Source organism: Hemitrygon akajei, chromosome 7 (assembly GCF_048418815.1).
Source record: "Hemitrygon akajei chromosome 7, sHemAka1.3, whole genome shotgun sequence".
NCBI classification, from domain to species: Eukaryota; Metazoa; Chordata; class Chondrichthyes; order Myliobatiformes; family Dasyatidae; genus Hemitrygon; species Hemitrygon akajei.
In genome coordinates, this window is record NC_133130.1 from 107,808,705 (window position 1) to 107,826,736 (window position 18,032).

At 39.3% G+C, this 18,032-nt stretch overlaps 1 protein-coding gene across 1 annotated transcript in view; it reads right to left on the minus strand.

Moving 5' to 3' along the window:
* Window positions 1–1,076: 1,076 nt before the first annotated feature.
* The window catches only part of tcp1 (t-complex 1), a 32,467-nt gene continuing 15,511 nt past the window's right edge, over window positions 1,077–18,032 (minus strand). The window contains exons 5-12 of the mRNA XM_073051660.1: window positions 13,989–14,099; window positions 13,021–13,202; window positions 12,008–12,134; window positions 11,063–11,238; window positions 9,899–10,022; window positions 4,730–4,922; window positions 4,371–4,534; window positions 1,077–1,750 (exon numbers count right to left, since the gene is read on the minus strand). Coding sequence (XP_072907761.1) covers window positions 1,534–1,750; window positions 4,371–4,534; window positions 4,730–4,922; window positions 9,899–10,022; window positions 11,063–11,238; window positions 12,008–12,134; window positions 13,021–13,202; window positions 13,989–14,099 — 1,294 coding nt within the window. The 3' untranslated portion in view covers window positions 1,077–1,533. The remainder of the gene's footprint in view (window positions 1,751–4,370; window positions 4,535–4,729; window positions 4,923–9,898; window positions 10,023–11,062; window positions 11,239–12,007; window positions 12,135–13,020; window positions 13,203–13,988; window positions 14,100–18,032) is intronic.

Here is an 18,032-nt window from a genome sequence, read left to right on the forward strand (position 1 = left end):
CGAGTTTATTCTAATATTATTTGTAATATTTTTGCCACTTGTCCCTACTCCTGATGTGCCAGTCCAAATGACTCAATGTATTCTTGCGAGTATCACATGAATTTGCTGATGCTGTTAATGTCTCTAGCAGTTGGACATGGCAATATATACGGCACATTTCAAAATATTCACCAATGTTCAGCATTGCTGCAGCTCCAGAACAAATCTGTGCTCCTCTTTCCAGCAATGATGTAGACATAATGCCTGATTCATTATTCTCAAGGGAGACATAAATATAGTGATCATAGCCCCACATATCATCTTAAAGTGGATCACCATAACATAGGAAATATCATAGCTGACCCTATTCATGTGTTAATATAAAACCTACTTTTGCTTGAGTTCGGAAGGTACCATTCCAATCGGGCATAGTTCATGTAATTACACTCTATTATCTTAGATAGGGTAATGATTCATTTCTATTGATGATCAGAAAAATGTAACAATTCAACAGAGCTCGTCAGTAATAAAGAAAGGTCTAAGTTCATGGAACAATATATGCAGAAATGGAGCCCACACCTCTCTTCAATGTAATTGGTTAGGATCTTGTTATTTAGCGTACATTTTCCTGCTATCAGACATACACCACTTACAAATCTAGGGTCAACGAGACATTTCAGGATATCATTTTGTGCCAATTTTATGGTTTTGCATGGAATACAAGCGATCAAAAATGTTGCTGCAGCCTTAGAAAGAGTAAGCAATGACACAGCTGAAGGCTTGTAACAACAGAAATAGTCACCGTGCACAAGATGGTTCTTCAAAATCCTATGGAAGGAAAGTGAGGAGGACATGTGCAGTTATAGGCAAGGAGTTCTGTACTTAAATAGTTGATGAGTCTGAAGATATAACTGATCATTTTCATAAAGAAATAGCTAAAATACATCAATATGCTTGATTCATCCAAGTCTCAGAAGCTGGTGTTAGCCCCATCATAATTTACACCTTTTTTTTACTTGTTTAAAGGCGATCATTAATTATTCCAACTTACACAAGTGTGCCTACTAATTGGTTTAATGATAACATAATCTCAAGAATACTTTGAATACATACCCTTTAATTCATAACCCAAGTAATTTTTGATTATTTTATACATAATGTAGATACAAGTTTTTCTAACTTTGAAGTTTAAGTAATGATTCTAAAGCACAATTTAAAATCAAGGGGGATGAAACTGTTTCAACAAACTTGACAGATAAAACAGAAAGCACTTTCTATCCTTTCACTTCAAACTTTTATTGAAGACAAACAGTTTTCAACAGCTCAGAGAAGCTGCGACACTCCTCCTGCCAGTCACCAGAGTCTGGAACTGACTAGACAGATGGGGATTTTGACCTTATTCCTTTTACACAATAGATGGAACGGAATATTCACTATATGCGCCACAGTAACATGAACAATAGATAAAGGAATATTTTACGTTGCATTTTGCTAACTAACATACTAAAGTACAAATTGTTTATGACTAATACTGTGGTTACATCTATTGTTGCTTTAACCCTCCAGTTCTCCACTCTGAACTGCATCATGGTAACTCTTTCCTTTGTCCTGCTTCTCTTCTGGATAAAGTTTGATAAGATCATCAATGCGAAGGATGGTAATAGCAGCTTCTGTTGCAAACTTCAAACTCTTAGTTTTCACCAGAGTTGGCTCAAATACTCCAGCTTGCTTGTTGTCTCTTGGTTTACCATTCACTAAATCAAGGCCAATCCTATGTAAGAAGAGACAAGATATTTTTCAAATAAGGATTTAAAAATGAAACTAGCCAATAAGACCAAGAAACCCTCTTTGGAGCATGATTGTAGTACCAAGTACCTGAATTGCTTAATAGAACCAAAATAATCATTCACAAATTTCAGCATTTTTCCTTTGATTCACCTCTCAACTTCTTCATTCTTAAAAATCACCTGCAAGAGCCATGAGGAAAGCTCCTCTGCTATTCCAGGCAATGAACATGCTTCCTTTGCTAATGGTAATTCACCCAGCAAAGATGAATAAAAACCTGTTATAAATCAAAACCAAAGCCACACCAGTTTAATAATAATGTTCAAACAGTTGTTAGCTTGTCTCCATTAAACGCTTCTGTGCCACATAATCCCAACATGAACTTGCCCTCTATTCCCTGCCTGAACTAAACAGATATGAACTTATCACTTCACATAAGTGTAGGGTAATGTAATCGGTGGAAATGCATGTAATTCACAACCACTGACATCGTGTTGGGGTTTCACTTTAAGAGGCTGGTCTGACATGATGATGTAATTGTGTAAAGAGTTCTTAGCAGGCTGGGGTGTTCAGGTTTTGGAATTCAATAAAGTGTTTTCCAGGACACCTCACTTTGTTTTATTTGCAAAGATCTAAAAAAAACCTTAACAATGTAATTAATTACTGCCAAATTGCTTCATTTTTCAATCATATGAATTTTTGGATAATTTTAGAATGTCTTCCCCTCCACCTACTTTTCATTCTATTGCTCCTTGCAACATAGAACCATTCAGTGTGGTAAGGCTCTTTAAGCCCATGATGTTGAGCTGACCTACTCCAAAATCCATCTAACCCTTCCTTCCAATTTTCTATCTATGTGACGAAGAGTTCCTTTAATGTCTCTAATGCATCTGCCTCAACCACCACCCTTGCTATTTTCTTACTGCGTCCAAGTTTACACTAAATTTCTGCTGACTGTCATCGTAATATACTGACAGAATGGGCTGAATGTTTCACTGTCCTGTGGATTCACCTTCTCTGTATTCCCTGTGATTGCTCCATTTTCTCAAGATCCAGATGCCCAGTCCGCCTCGCTCATTATTCAACAGAGCCAGGTCTAATGATGGCAGTTCACTTCTGAACAAAATCTCTTTCCACTAAGATTCTTCTGGCCAGCACCGCTAATTTATTTAGGAATTGAGAAAAAGTGCCAAGTGCATCAATAATTATCCCACTCAATCTAACTGTTGATCCCAAACAAACTAATGGAAGCTTAATGTGGGTAATTGAGGTGGTACACTTTGGGAAATCAAATGTAAATGGCTAGACCCTTAACAGCAATGGCACATAGAGAGATCTTGGGGTCCAAGTCCATAGCTGCACATGCTGATATGGTAATAAAGAAGGCTTGTATATGCTTGTATTTATTGGTCAAGTCACCAAATTCAAGAGTCAGGAAATAATGTTGTAGCTTTATAAAAATCTAGTAGGCTGCATCTGGAGTATTGCTATCAATTTTGGTCACCCCTTTATAGGAAGGATATAGAGACAATCAAAAGGGATGCTGTTGCATGTGTTATAAGGAGAAACATGCAAAGCACTGGAGGAACCCTGCAAATTGGACGTACTCAGGTTGTTTTCTCTGGAGTAGCAGAGTCTGAGGGGGAGGTCTGATAGAAGTTCTTAAGAGCCATAGATAGACAGGTGATATCCTTTATCCAGGACTGAAATTTCTAATACTAGAGGGCATGCATTTAAGACTAAAATTCAAATGTGTGGGGCAAAATTTTGTTTTTATAGAGGATGGGTGATGATAGAAGCAGATATGACAGAGGTTTTCAAGAGGCCCTTACATAAGCACATGCCTTTAGAGAATGGAGAGATATGGACCTTGTGCAAGTATTAGGTGTTTAATTGGCTTGGCAAAACATCAAAGGCTTGCTCCTGTACTGTCCTGTCACATTAATCAGTCACACTGAAGATCAACAGAAGTCAACCTTAATGCTTTGGAATTTGAGTGATTTTCAAGTTCTCCAGACAAAGCTTATACTTTGTTCAGGTACTACCACCTCTTTCGATTGAGGTAATCTGCTTGGAACTAGGGTTTAGTCTGAAATGCCCCTACAGATCTTAACCAATAAAATCTTTTTAGCAAAGAAATTAGTAATAATATGTAACAGAATCTGGCCATCTATCCGCTTAACTCAAGCCTTGATCCCCATACAGTGGATCAGGATCCTATGCTTATTAAGCTCCTTGAAGACTACCCATTCTTCAGGATGTTTCTATCCCTTCTCCACAGTCTTCTGAATATTAAGTTCTGGCATTCAATGCATTGAAGAACTGTTTAAAAATGCAAAAGAGCTGCCTCATTCTTGAAACCCCACCACCAAAAGAAAGTTAACAGGATAAAGAAATGCAAAGACAGCTTGTCTGATAATTTCTAATACCATGTAATATTGGAAACATACAACTTTTGGGTGGATAAAATGAGCCCCTATACAAAATGTAAAAATAAATAAAGTTTCCAAGGTGCTGCTTAACCTTTACTCAAGGCCATGAATCTTTCAGTGGGTTATAAATACAAGTAATGACACATACTACCTGAAGCAGAAAACTGTACTTACCATTTCAATTTCTTGCGCTCAGGATTTACCTGGGCTTCATTGTGGAAAGCACGCAATTTGGCTACTAAATCCGTTGAATCTTGAGCTGCATTTACTGCCAGAGTCTTTGGAATGACCAACAAAGCCCGAGCAAATTCAGCAATTGCAAGTTGTTCACGTGATCCCTAAAATGAAAACAATATTCTCACTAACTTTCAGTCAATTAATACATCAGTGACAATTAATTCACTGCACATCTGTAAGTATTATTTGAATGGGATCAAAAGGGTACACAACAGTTATATAGCCAGTAGGAAAGAAAAGTAGAAAAGCCTGCATTTTGATTTTTTTTATGGAAATGTGCAAATTAAAATCCATACCAAACTAGTTGCATAGTTCTCCAAATAGATGGACAATGCAGCTTCCACTGCACCACCTCCTGGAACTATTGACTTGGACTCAAGGACTCTCTTCACCACACAGAGGGCATCATGGAGGGAGCGCTCCATCTCATCACACATGAAATCATTTGCTCCACGCAATATAATGGAAGCAGAAGTACGACTCTTTGTGCTTGAAAACAAAATAAAAAGCCCAATCAATTTGGCAGACCGCTTAACAACAAAATTATATTCAATGCTCTTTAAGCTTGTAACAAGATGCAAGTCACAACTCCTAACATGCATTTTAAAACTTAATACAGGCGTAGATGCTATGCATTAATGACTTCATAGGAGGAATTATCAAACCGAACACGATAAAATGTAAGGAGAGAACAGGGCAGATGAATAAATGAAAAGAGAAACTGTACATTTCAGGTAGGACAGAGGGGAAGAACTTACAAACATTAATAACTAGACTTCTAAAAATTAGTCACAAAGATAACACGAAGGGACACAGTTGTAGAGCTGGAGGGGGATAATGAGATGAACTAAATACAATGAGAAATTTATATTAAAAAAACACTACGGTGCAAGGCCTCAAATGTAGATCAACAGGCGTTAGCCCAGGAATACAGAAACACAAGCAGCCAGCCCTCAAGACTTGACACCACAGGTAATCCACAGCTACCATTCCTCTGTTTGCTCCACATATTTTAATCCCTCCGTCATAAATTTAACAGCATGGTCTCCATGTTTTTCCCAGCAGAGAATTATGTAGGTTCACCACTCTCTGGGCAAGGACTTTTGCCTGATCCTCCATAGCTTGAGGGTGTTTGAAACATCCCCCCAACCACCGGTATCTGGGGGGAGGTTTAGAGAGCATCTTAGAGGAAAAATATTGAATTCTGGAACATGCTGCCTCAAGAGGTAGTGGAGGTAGACTCTCCTACAAGATTTAAGCAGCATCTGAACCATTCTTGAATAAACAATGTACTGAAGGCCATAGACCTACCGTTGATCAACGTGATTAGTGTGGAAGGGTGCGGTGGGTGGGTAGCATGGAGGTGGTGTGAAGGGCTGTTTCTGGGTTGTACAACTCCATGGCAATGTAAGTGGATAACTTTATATTTATCCCACTCACCCAACTACACCAGATTGCGTGCTTTAACACTCAGATCCCCACCCTTGGCTTTGTGTTGTTACTATCAGACATTTAGTTCCCTCATCCCAGTGGTTGGGGCCCAATCACTGATCCCTGGAGCACTCCACTCACCACAGTTGACCTCCCAGAGAAGTTTTATTTCTATTTCCTGGCAACCAATTCACAATTCATGAAATAAGGAAATGCTGGAATGCTGCCAGTCTACATACCCAGTGATAGAAGATGGGAGGACACACGGGTGTTTTCTCAGCCAGCACACAAATTGTACAGAATGGTTCTTTTATGTCCTACATTTATGACTAAATGGCAAGCTGGCTACCTTAACAACTTACTCTATTGAGTACACACAAAAGCACAGAGTATGTTCCAGACCATGTCATTACTATTAACACAACAGCAGTGCCTCAAGTTACACATGGCTGAATTTTCTTTATCCCACGCGTATAACTGGTCACACTACTGATATAAGTGTGGCAGCAAATAAATGGGAGCGCCTGAACAAAATGTCCCAAATAATCGCAGAGCAAAATGAGAGACAAACATTAAAATTAACTGGAATAACCTGGACAATAACCTCTATGACTATAAAGCACTTAAACTACGAGCAAGGGTCAAAGAACATACCTTGGTACAACATTATTGGAACACTGCCTGCAGTTTTCTTCTTAACTGATTCCGAGTAAGGGATATGTAGGAAGTGATGAATATTTGGAATTCCCCACTCAAGAAGGCTGTGGAAGCTCAATAATTGAAATGGGGATTCTATATTGCTGGATATTGAGGAAATCAGAATGGGATACAGTCAGGCCTAGGCGGAACTGGTTAAGATACTCCACTACCTGGACCCAATGGTGAGGAATCACAATCTCTTTCTGAGTTAGGTAACACATGACTCGAGAAGGAATCAACAATGCCTAGTGCTCCGAGGTGGAAGATGTCATGGTCTCCCGAAGCCACCAGAGTTCTTTCCTGTAGCTTTGATGTGCCTTTGACAGAGGGAGTGAGATGGTCTGGCTTTCAATTAAAACTGCTTTTTTCCTGGATGGTGTGAAGCTTCTGAGATGATTTTGGGGGGGGGGGGGGGGGCAGGTAGTGTTGAGGAAGCATAAAGGATTTGGACAGATTAGGAGAATAGACAAAGAAATGGCAGATGAAATACAGTGCAAGGAAGTGTATAGTCATGCACTTTAGTAGAAGGATTAAAGGTGTAGACTATTTTCTAGATGGGGAACAAATTCAGAAATCCAAAGTGCTTGGGAGTCCCTAAAGGTCAGCTTGCAGGTTGAGTCGGTAGTAAGGAAGTCAAATGCAATGCCAGCATTACTTTCCAGAGGACTAGGATATAAAGGCAAGAATGTAATGATGAGGCTTTATAAGGCAATGGTCAGACCTCACTTGGAATATGGTGAACCATTCTGTGCTCCATATCTGAGAAAGGATCTGGAATGATCCCGGGAACGAAAAGGTTAACGTGACATTTAGCCAGAGGGTGGTGAATCTGTGGAATTTGTTGCCACAGGCAACTGTGGAGACCAAGTTATCAGGTGTTTCTTAAGATGAAGGTTGATATGATTTTGATTAGTCAGGGCGTGAAAGGTTGCTGGGAGAAGGCAGGAGAATGTGGTTGAGAGGGAAAATGAATCAGCCATGATGGAATGATGGAGCAAGTTCGATGAGCTGAATGGCCAAATTCTGTACCGTCTTATATAAGCAGCATTTAATGACTGGGCCTGTACTCACTGGAATTTAGAAGAATGTGGGGGTAACACTGAAACACTGAAAAGCCTGGTTGGACTTAGAGAGGATGTTTCCAACAGTGGGACAGTCTAGGACCACAGGGCACAACCTTAGAATAAAGGATGTCGCTGTAGAACAGAAATGAGGAATTTCTTTAGCTAGAGAGTGGTGAATCTCTTTGGAATTCATTGCCCAAGATTGCCATGGAGGCCAAGTCATTGGGTATACTTAAGGCAGAGATTGACAGTTTCTTGATTAGTAAGAAATTCAAAGGTTACAGGGAGAAAAGCAGAATAGGTTTGATAGGGGAAATATATCAGCCATGATCGAACAGCAGAGGAAACTGATGGGCTGCATGGCCTAATTCTGCTACATTTTATGCTCCAGACAACATTCACAACTCTACTTTCATTTTAATGCTATGACTATTATGGGTAAATATTATGAACAGTGCATGGAACTTCAATGTTGTGGCCATCACTGAAACTTGGTTTACTGGCAAGTCCGTGTCAGACATGTGGAGAGTGTTTAAAGATCGATTTCAAAGAGTACAGTAAAGGCATGTTCCTTTTAGATGGACAGGGATGGAAAAATAAGAGAACATTTGACGTCCAGAGAGGGAATGAATTTAGTCAAAAAGAAAAAAATCTGTTTCGCAGCATAGAAATGTTTAATATTAGAGGGCGTGCTTAAAGGTGAGAGTGGGTAGGTTCAAAGGGGATGTGTGGAGTAATTTTTTTTACTCAAGAGTGGTAGATACATGGAATGCACTGCATTGTATGGCAGTAGAGGCAAATACATTAGGAGCTTTTAAGATATTTAGATAGGCACATGAATGTGAGGAAGATGGAGAGATAGGGACATTGTGTAGGTAGGAGGGATTCATTTGGATATCTCACCAAGCCATGGCCTTACAAATGTTCAAACATCCTATCCTTAAGAATTCTCTCCAAAAGTTTCCCTATGGCTGAAGGGCCCGTCCCCGTTTCTATTTATTTTAACACGGCTAACAAATATATCTTAAATGCTTCTCTATCTTAAATGCTTCTAATGGTCTAGCATCCACAACACAGCAGACGCAATACAACTTGAGAAAATGCAGTTATCAATTTCTCAAAACAGAAAAGCACAGTTTTTTAGCTGCTGTGAGAATGTTGTACGGGGTCATTGTAAGCTAGTGTGTAGGTCAGTAAGCAATTAGGAAGGCATTTGGGCTTTATTGTGAGTGAACATTGAATACAGGAATAAGGCCATCTGATGGTAATTGTACAGTGATCTAGAGACTGCACCCAGAGTTTCATGCAAGCAATATCCAAAGCAAACTGATTAGTCTGCCAGTTCCGCATCCCCGAATTCAACCAACTGCGAATCGAGAAAACCCAGAACTGCTCTTCCAGCACTTGTTGTTCGAGCATGTACACTTTTTTTCTTGTCACCTAAACAATGCAGTATAACTATTTTACATAGCATTTACATTGTATTAGGTATTATAAGTAATCTAGAGATGATTTAAAGTATACGGGAGGATGTGCGTGGGTTATCGTGGATCGGGATTTTTAAAAAATTGGAAGTTCTCTTACTAAGTTGGAACAGGTACATCCGGTATTATTTAGCTTCAGTTAGTCAAACGTTTGTCTTAGTATATAGTATATATTTTACCTTCCTATGCATATAAAACACTAAGAACATGTGATTCAGCACTTTGCTCGGGAACAGAAGTTCCCGAGTTCGATCCAGTGACAGACCAATCATCCATGCCAGGTTGATGTGGAGGATCAAAAACTCAAACCCCCCCCACCCCCCCAAAGCCAATAATTAAACCACTGCGTTGCTTAGTAATAACTGTAGCTTTCATTGGGGCAGGGCCTTTCTCACTTTATCCTTTAAAATTGTTCCGATCGTTGACCGACGTGGCCTAACGTTTTTACAATGACCGATGGCATTTCACCTCTTTCCGATCGCTTTATTATTTCCACTTTATTTTCAATCGTGATTACTTTCATGAACAGAAACACTGCGGATTCAGAGCTCTGCCGCCCGGTCCTAAGGTCCACCGCACTGGGACAGTGGTTCTGCTGGGTCCTAAGATCCACCGCATTGAGACAGGCTGAATAAGGGACTTGAGCATCCGCGTTTTTTGGTATCCATGAGGGGTCCCGGAACCAATCACTCGCGGATAAGGAGGGTCGACTGTATATAAAATCCCTCATTTACTCAAATAAGAAAATAAAATCCAAAATCTAGATTCTTTCCAACTAGTCACTTACTTCTTAACAAGAATTAGTTCATCATCACATATTCTTTCTTGAACCACTTCTTCAGCCTGGCCTAACATGGAAGCTTCAAATGTCTCCTCTCCTTCCAGGTTTGTCAGCGTTGAACACATTGTAGCTACAAACAAGAAGAGTAATAGGAGATTTTTTTCATTTAATCAATGCAACAATATGCAGCATCATTAAAAACACAGCAGAAGAAACGAATTATTCCTGTTATAAAGGTGATGCAGAACACCATATCATGTAAATCTTCACTGCTCTAAGCAGGTCACAGGTTCTGAATGTCACACTACAGGATGATGATTCCACTGGAGTGGGTAACAGAAGAATCATGAGTACGATGGAGCATTTCAGCTACGAGAAACAAGATAGACTGAGTTAATTTATTTTTGAAGAGGGCAGAGAGGGGGACTAGGGTCACACTGAAGCATGCAAACTTATGAGGGGCACAGATGGAGAATGAGAAACTTCACTCTTTACTAAAGATTTCCAAAATGAGAGGGCAGAAGATTTAAGGCAAAAGGTCTAGAGCAGGAAGATTTGAGAAAGATTTTTACTTGGCAGATTGCTGAAATCTGGGACACACTACCTGAGGAGTTGGAGGAAACAGATTCTCAGAAAACAGTTAACAAGATAAGCATCTGGAATACCTTGGCATAGAGGCCTACAGGTCAAATGCTAAGTGACGGGATCAGTATGGCTAGGTACATGATGCTCAGCATGGATATAGTGGGCTGAGGAGCCTGGTTCTGTCTTGGATAGCTAAATGTATGCCAATATTTAAACTGTTTCCAGTATTTACTCTTATCACAGAACGACTCTCTAGAAAAGGAGCACAAAGGCGAGATCAGATCTAGGCAATCCCCATGTCATGAGGGATGGGGTGCTTTCGTAGAAAATGATCCCATCACCATTTTCTATAACCTGTGTATGCGTCAAGAAATGAACAATTAGATATTTTTTGTGGCGATTAGTATATTCTGAGTGAATTTCAGTAATGTGTTGGCTTTCACCTTTTCTTTAACACTATCCCTCCTCCACCGTTCAATCCATATGAGTGTCCAGTTCGCTCTGTTCGTTTCACTCCACATAGGCTGCAGGACTCATTGAGTTTCTCCAGCTTTCAGTGTGTTAAACTAGATTCAATGCTCTTACCTCCACTTGCTTTGGCAATTCTCTTTAAATCTCTCTTCAGACATCGGCGCACTGCCATAGCCCCAACGTCCACAAAATATTTTAGACACATATCATCTATGCCACCAGTGGTCAGAATGACATTGGCACCTGTGGCCAAGATTTTCTGGATTCGTTCTTTTGTGATATCAGACTCTCTGTAGGTAAAATACAGAACCATTAATACCCACATTGTATGCCAAAATGCAAAACGCACCCCAAGATTCCTCCATATACAAATGCCGTTGAAGGTCTTGCCAGGTACTGTATACTTTCTCCTCACATTTGATCCTCTAAAGTATAATGCCTCTCTGCCTACATTAAATTCCACTTGTCATTTCTCCATTCATATTTCCAACTGCTCTGCTATGAAGAGAATTTGACAAACTTGGGTTGTTTTCATTTGAGCGCCAGACTGAGGGGAGACCTGATAGCGAATTGCAGAATTATGAGAGACACGATATTTCTACCCAGTAAAAAGACTATCTAGCCCGTCAAATACTAAGTTGAGAGGGGCAAGTTGTTTTTCTTTTAAACAGAACACTGGATGCTTGAAACATGTCGCCAGGGGTGGTAGCAGAAACAGACACGATGAGGTTTAAAAGACAGGCACATGAGCACACATGCTTCTTTTTGACTAAGTTTGCAACATCTACCACTTCAGGTCCACAACCTTTTCCATTGTCTTTCTTCCTCAGCAGCATGTGGTCTCGAATTTGACCAGCTGGCCTTTAAATGACGTCCATGTCTGATGTGGACTACTAAATATCTACTCCCAAAGTACTCTCCCTAGCTCCAGGCTAATATTGAAGAAAATAATATTTCTCCAATTCTTTGTATAATCCTCTGGATAAAATTACAACTTTTTAATTTTAGAGGTTCAAACATTCAAAATTATTATCAATGGATGTCCATCTCCAGTCATACCTCTGTCGGATTTGGTCCAGTTTTTCAGGGTCAGAGATGACAATTTGAACGCCCAGCTTCATTTTTGTCTTTTGCAGACTGAAGTCCAAGCATGCAATCTTAGCATTGACAATTCGTTTGGTCATTCCTACACAAAGGAAGGCTTCAATTAATCTTAATTCATCCAAAACAATAGACAAGCCTTTGTAGGAGTAGGCTGTATGAAACCTCAGTTACAGAATGATCAGCATCACCAACTTAGGTACGGCACTGTTCCCCTTTATCTTCCCTAAAGAACTCTTCCCAGTTAGCAAAACACAGCTAAAAGTTTCTCTGGAAATTATACCTTGAAAGTGTATCAACACCCTACAGAAAGTACCTTCTGACAGATCAAAACAAACAAAATTAATAAAAAATACATTTCAAAATATGTATGTAGAAAGTAAAACAGCAGAATGCTGAACATCTTCAGATTTAATAGAAGAGCAGTTTTGCACTTTAGGAAAAGAACATTACTTTTCAAAATGATCAGTAAATAAAAATTAGATCTTGTAAAGACCCTCAGTAATTAACTGAATAGAGATAAAAATAGTTACGATGTATACAGATGACATTTCAATTCCTAGCCTCCATTATTAAGCAGCCTTAACCAAGTAACAGAAAACCTACAAGCAGGGGTAGGCTTCTCATCCCTGCTCCATCATTCAATGACATAATACATCACTTTTCTCCACTAAACAATGTTTTGATTCCCTAATACCTCAATATTTATTGATCTACTTTTTGAATATATTCCATGACCAGGTGAAGAGAAGCTAATGCTGGATTGAACTTTGTTGCCAACTTCCAGCAGCAGTCACACTTGGAATGCCATAAAAATGTTACTTAATTCAAGAAATGTTGGATTGGCAAAAATCAGACAACACAACAGTAATATTTGAAAAACGGTGGAACATTCAGGTGAAAACACTAGGGTGACATAGAATACTGTTTTAAAATGTAATGACATATAATCAAAACATCTGGAGTACTACCTTGTGAACCAACTGTAGCATTAAGTGCATATCCATTCACCAAAATACTCTCTCTTTGACTACGTCCATGTGCCTTTAGCACATTAACAGCTTTGATCGGATATCGGGCCTGTCCTTTGGCATCAGTGAATTTTACAGCATGAACAGCATCTACCACCATGTTGGCAAAGAAGTCTGCATCACTGCATGTCTGGTTAAGGCTTATCCAAGAATACACAAAATTGGGCATCTAAAAACTCAAGATTTACATCAATGGTGAAGTATATTAAATATCAGAGCCAAGAAAGATATAACACTTTTTATGTATGCGCTAAATCACTGCAACATTACACACACACACACACACAAAGCTGCAAACTGTTGGACCAAAATTGTACTTGCAAATAAAGTAAAGATGCGTTGAGATACAACAGAGAATAATTATTGGTTAATTAGCAACACAAGCCAAATTGTAGAAGAAATTAGTCAAAATGAAGTTTCAAGAAGAGGTACTTTTAACTCTCTTGATAAATGAATTATAAACAGGGCTATGTGGCAAAGTGTACTGTAAAACAAGTGTTAATTTTGAAACTTGTATTTCAATTATTCATTGTTTTAAAGTCATCTATTAAATTCAACTATTTGTTTCTTTGAAGACAACAGCAGAAATAATAAATGAAAATTTAAAAAGTACAAGTTCTGTAAACAGGTAACATACGAAACAGAAAACGAAGTATAGAGCAGGCCATTATGCATCTGAAGAAAGAGAATGTTTAGTTCAAAACTACAACAGCCTTGCCTAATGTAGTCAGGCTGCTCAACCTGATGAAACACACTATTATAGACGGACACATTTAAACGACCACTACAGTAAATTGCACATACGCCACAAGTGAATAATTTTGCTCAGCAAGAATGGCAACATCAGAAATAAAATTGGGAATAAAACTTCACACAAGGCACACCAGCTACTCTGAATGGAAAGATACACGCCAATTATCTTCGATGACATTGATGTTTTAGCAGCATTGACGAGACACTCTCTGCCCAGCTCATCTGTATTAATGGTCAAATTTTCCTGAATATAACGGACAGCCTCCCTATAAAAAATAAAATAAATGTTAAGTCTCAATTTTATTCACAAAACACCAATAATCAGTTATGTTACACGTTAATCAATTATGTTTTATGTTATATTCTCTGTTGCATCTCAAGTTGAACTGGGTGTAACCCTCAGTTGCTCTAAATTCCCACTGGAGTTTGTCAGCCAGACTGCAATGCAGATATTACCATCACAAGAACACAAAGAACTTAGCAGCACAGGAACAGGCTCTTCAATGCTGTGACAAATTAGTAATCAAATACCCAACCAAACTTATCCCCCCACCTTCACATTATCTATATTCTTCCATTTTCTGTACATTCACATGTTTATCTATGAACCTCTTGAACGAGCTGATTTCACTTGTTTTCTACGATGGTAATCTCCACGGTATTGAGGCAATGAAGATGGCCACGGCTGCTTTGCTCCATGCCCACTACTACGTACTGATAGCGAGGCTTTGGGCCGACTCCAGGCTGTTCCGGGGTTCGGATCTGACAACTCAGTTTCTGGTTTGGATTCAATTGTTTACATGATTTGCATTTTTAAACAATTCTCTTGCACATGAAGTGTTAGCCTTTTTAAATTTTTTTTCTTTAATTGTATTATTTCAGGTTTCTTGCTTTGTGGCAATCTGTGAGCAAGTGGATTTCAAGGATGTATAAATTATACATTCTTTGATAATCTTTGATAATAAATTTAATGAACCATATGAGCCTCCACCACCAGCCCAGACAGCCACTTCTCTGTGTAAAAAACCTGCCCTACACCACTCCTTTGAACTGAGCCCCACTCAGCTTAAATGCATGCCCTCTGGCATTAGATATGATACTGGTTGTCTATCAATGCCCCTCATAATCTTATAAATCTGCCAGATCCCATCTCAGTCTTTGCCACTCCAGAGAAAACAACCCAAGTTTGTACAACCTCTCCTTTTGGCACATAGATAGATAGATAGATACTTTATTCATCCCCATGGAGAAATTCAACATTTTTTCCAATGTCCCATACACTTGTTGTAGCAAAAACTCCTTACATACGATACTTAACTCAGTAATAATATGATATGCATCTAAATCACTAACTCAAAAAGCATTAATAATAGCTTTAAAAAAAAAAAAAAGTTCTTAAGTCCTGGCAGTTGAATTGTAAAGCCTAATGGCATTGGGGAGTATTGACCTCTTCATCCTGTCTGAGGAGCATTGCATCGACAGTAACCTGTCGCTGAAACTGCTTCTCTGTCTCTGGATGGTGCTATGTAGAGGATGTTCAGGGTTTTCCATAATTGACCGTAGCCTACTCAGCGCCCTTCGCTCAGCTACCGATGTTAAACTCTCCAGTACTTTGCCCACGACAGAGCCCGCCTTCCTTATCAGCTTATTAAGACGTGAGGCGTCCTTCTTCCCTCAAATCACTCTTTTACGTTGCTTCAAAGCCTCCATATCCTTCCTACAAGGGCAACCTGAATTTAATCCAATACTGCAGATGCATACATAACTAGAATTTTATGAAGTTGCAACATAACTTTCCAATTCTTGAACTCAGTTCCTCAACTAATAAAGGCAAGCATGCCATATACCTTCCTTACCACCCTATGAACCTGTGCAGCCACTTTCAGGAAGTTATAGACTTGGATCTCACAAGAACCCTCCCCATAGCAACAGCAAGGGTCTTTACATTAAGTGTACTATCTCTTTATATTTAATTTTCTGAAATATAACACTCACATTTGACCAAGTGAAACACCATCTGCCATGCCTCTACTCATATCAGCTTCTGATCTATATCCCACTGTTTTTATTGACAGTCTTCTACACTATCCATAACACTACCACTCTTTGCATCATCTGTAAAGTTACTTGCCCACCCATCCTTGCTTGCACCCAGGTGGCTTATACTTTACAACAAAAAGCAGATACCTCAATACCGATGCCTGTGCAACAACACCGTTGATCACAATCATAGATATCCTGCAAGAATAAGTTCCAATGACCACTACCTTCTGCCTTTTTTGGGCAAGCCACAGATCACATTTTCATCTTCTGGATAAGCTCTCATGAGGGACCTTGTCAAACTCCTTATTAAAATCTATGCAGACGATATCCACAGCTTTACGTTCATCCACCACATTCACCTCTTCCAAAATCTCATTCAAGTTGGTAAAAATGCTTGTCCCACACAAAGCCACGTTTACTGTTCCTAAGCAAGCTAATGGATTACCCCCAAGTTATTTCTTGAATAATGGAATAACATTAGCTACTCACTAGTCCTCTGGGTTGTTTGTGGTTGGAAGAGGACACAAAGATCTTGGCCAACACTACAGCAATTTTATCTCTTGTCCTCAAACCAATCCTACCAAATCCAATCCTTCCTCCCCCTTTATTAAGAAATGACCTAGTAAATTAGTATGCTCTACACTGATCTCCCTTCATGTCTTTCTCCTCGATAAATACGGATGCAACGTATTCATTCAGGACCTAACCTGCATCCTCTGCATCCAGGCACAAGCTCCCTGCTTTGTCCTTGAATGGTCCTACCCCTTACAGAGTTATCCTCCTCCTATTCTTTATGTATGTATAGAATTCCTTGGAATTCTCTTTAATCCTACTTGCCAAGGACTTTTCATGGTCCATCCCAGCTTTCCTTTTTTAGTTCTTTTCTGACTTCTTTAGGGATTTAGCTTCCTTTTCTTTTTCTTTCTTCTTGACTAAATTCACCACTTCTCTTAACATACAAGGTTCCCTCATCCTGTCATCCCTTCTTACTGGAACATTATTGTCCGGTAGATAGATACTTTATTGGTCTCAAAGTAAATTACAGTGTAATGCTACTGTGACAAGTGCACAGACATACACTTATAATGCTACTGTGCCACTATTTTCTCTACCCTATGCAGCTGGTCTTTAAATCACACGTCAGATGCAGACTTGCTGAAAACAGCTGATTTCAACTTAACTCTTCCTACTTCCTGCCCAATTCTCTCAGAATCTTCCTTGCTCCAATTTAATACTCTCCACAAGATCCTTACTTACCCTGATATATATCATCTTCAAAGTTATGGAGACCCTGTCTAAATATCTTACAGTAAGGAGGCCCTGTCTATATTAGAGAAGTTGGGAGTTACCCTGATGTGTGCATGCCTGTACCTCAATGTTCCAATGGTTAAGGGAGAAGAGTGGGTGTCCATAGTATAATTCAGTCAGAGTAATTGCACCTTTCTTATTTTGAGCTCAAATGATATTTTGACTCAGTCCATTACATTCTCCCGAGTACAACTGTGGCATTGTCCCTGGGTAATAGTGCAAGTCCCCTCCACTACCACCCTGCTTCTTTACCTCCTTCCCTATTTTTTCTAAAGTACTGAAACCCTGGAACGTTAAGTAGCCAGTCCTGTACCTCTCTCAACCAAGTCTGTTATGGCCACAATATCAATTTTACATACTGACTTATACCCATAATACAGACATTTCAACCCATTCTGTTCATTACTTTGCCCCTGCCTGTTCATTCTGGCCCTGACATCTATATACCTTTCTCCCAATCCCTCCACTTTCTGACCTGGTTTTATCTGTCTCTGCACACACCAAGGGCATGAGCCTCAAAGGCTCTTTCTTCCCCACCTGAGATTGAGAACTGAAGATGAAATTTTATCCCCTATTCTTTAGCTCTTGTATTAATTAAAAGTATATACTTTTGATTATATACCAGGTTTCTGAGTGAGCACAAGTATGAAGTTGGTTCCATGCAATATTGGCCAAGGGAACAAGGAAAATTCTTCCTTACAAATTCCACCAGGAATGCATCTGAAAAGAAGATCCATATAAGCTATATTTCATTGGTACAATCCTCAGAACCATCACCAGCAGTAGCTCAAAAATATATTAGATCCACAGGACAGCAGCCAAAAGAAAGTAGCTACCGTAGATTCCGG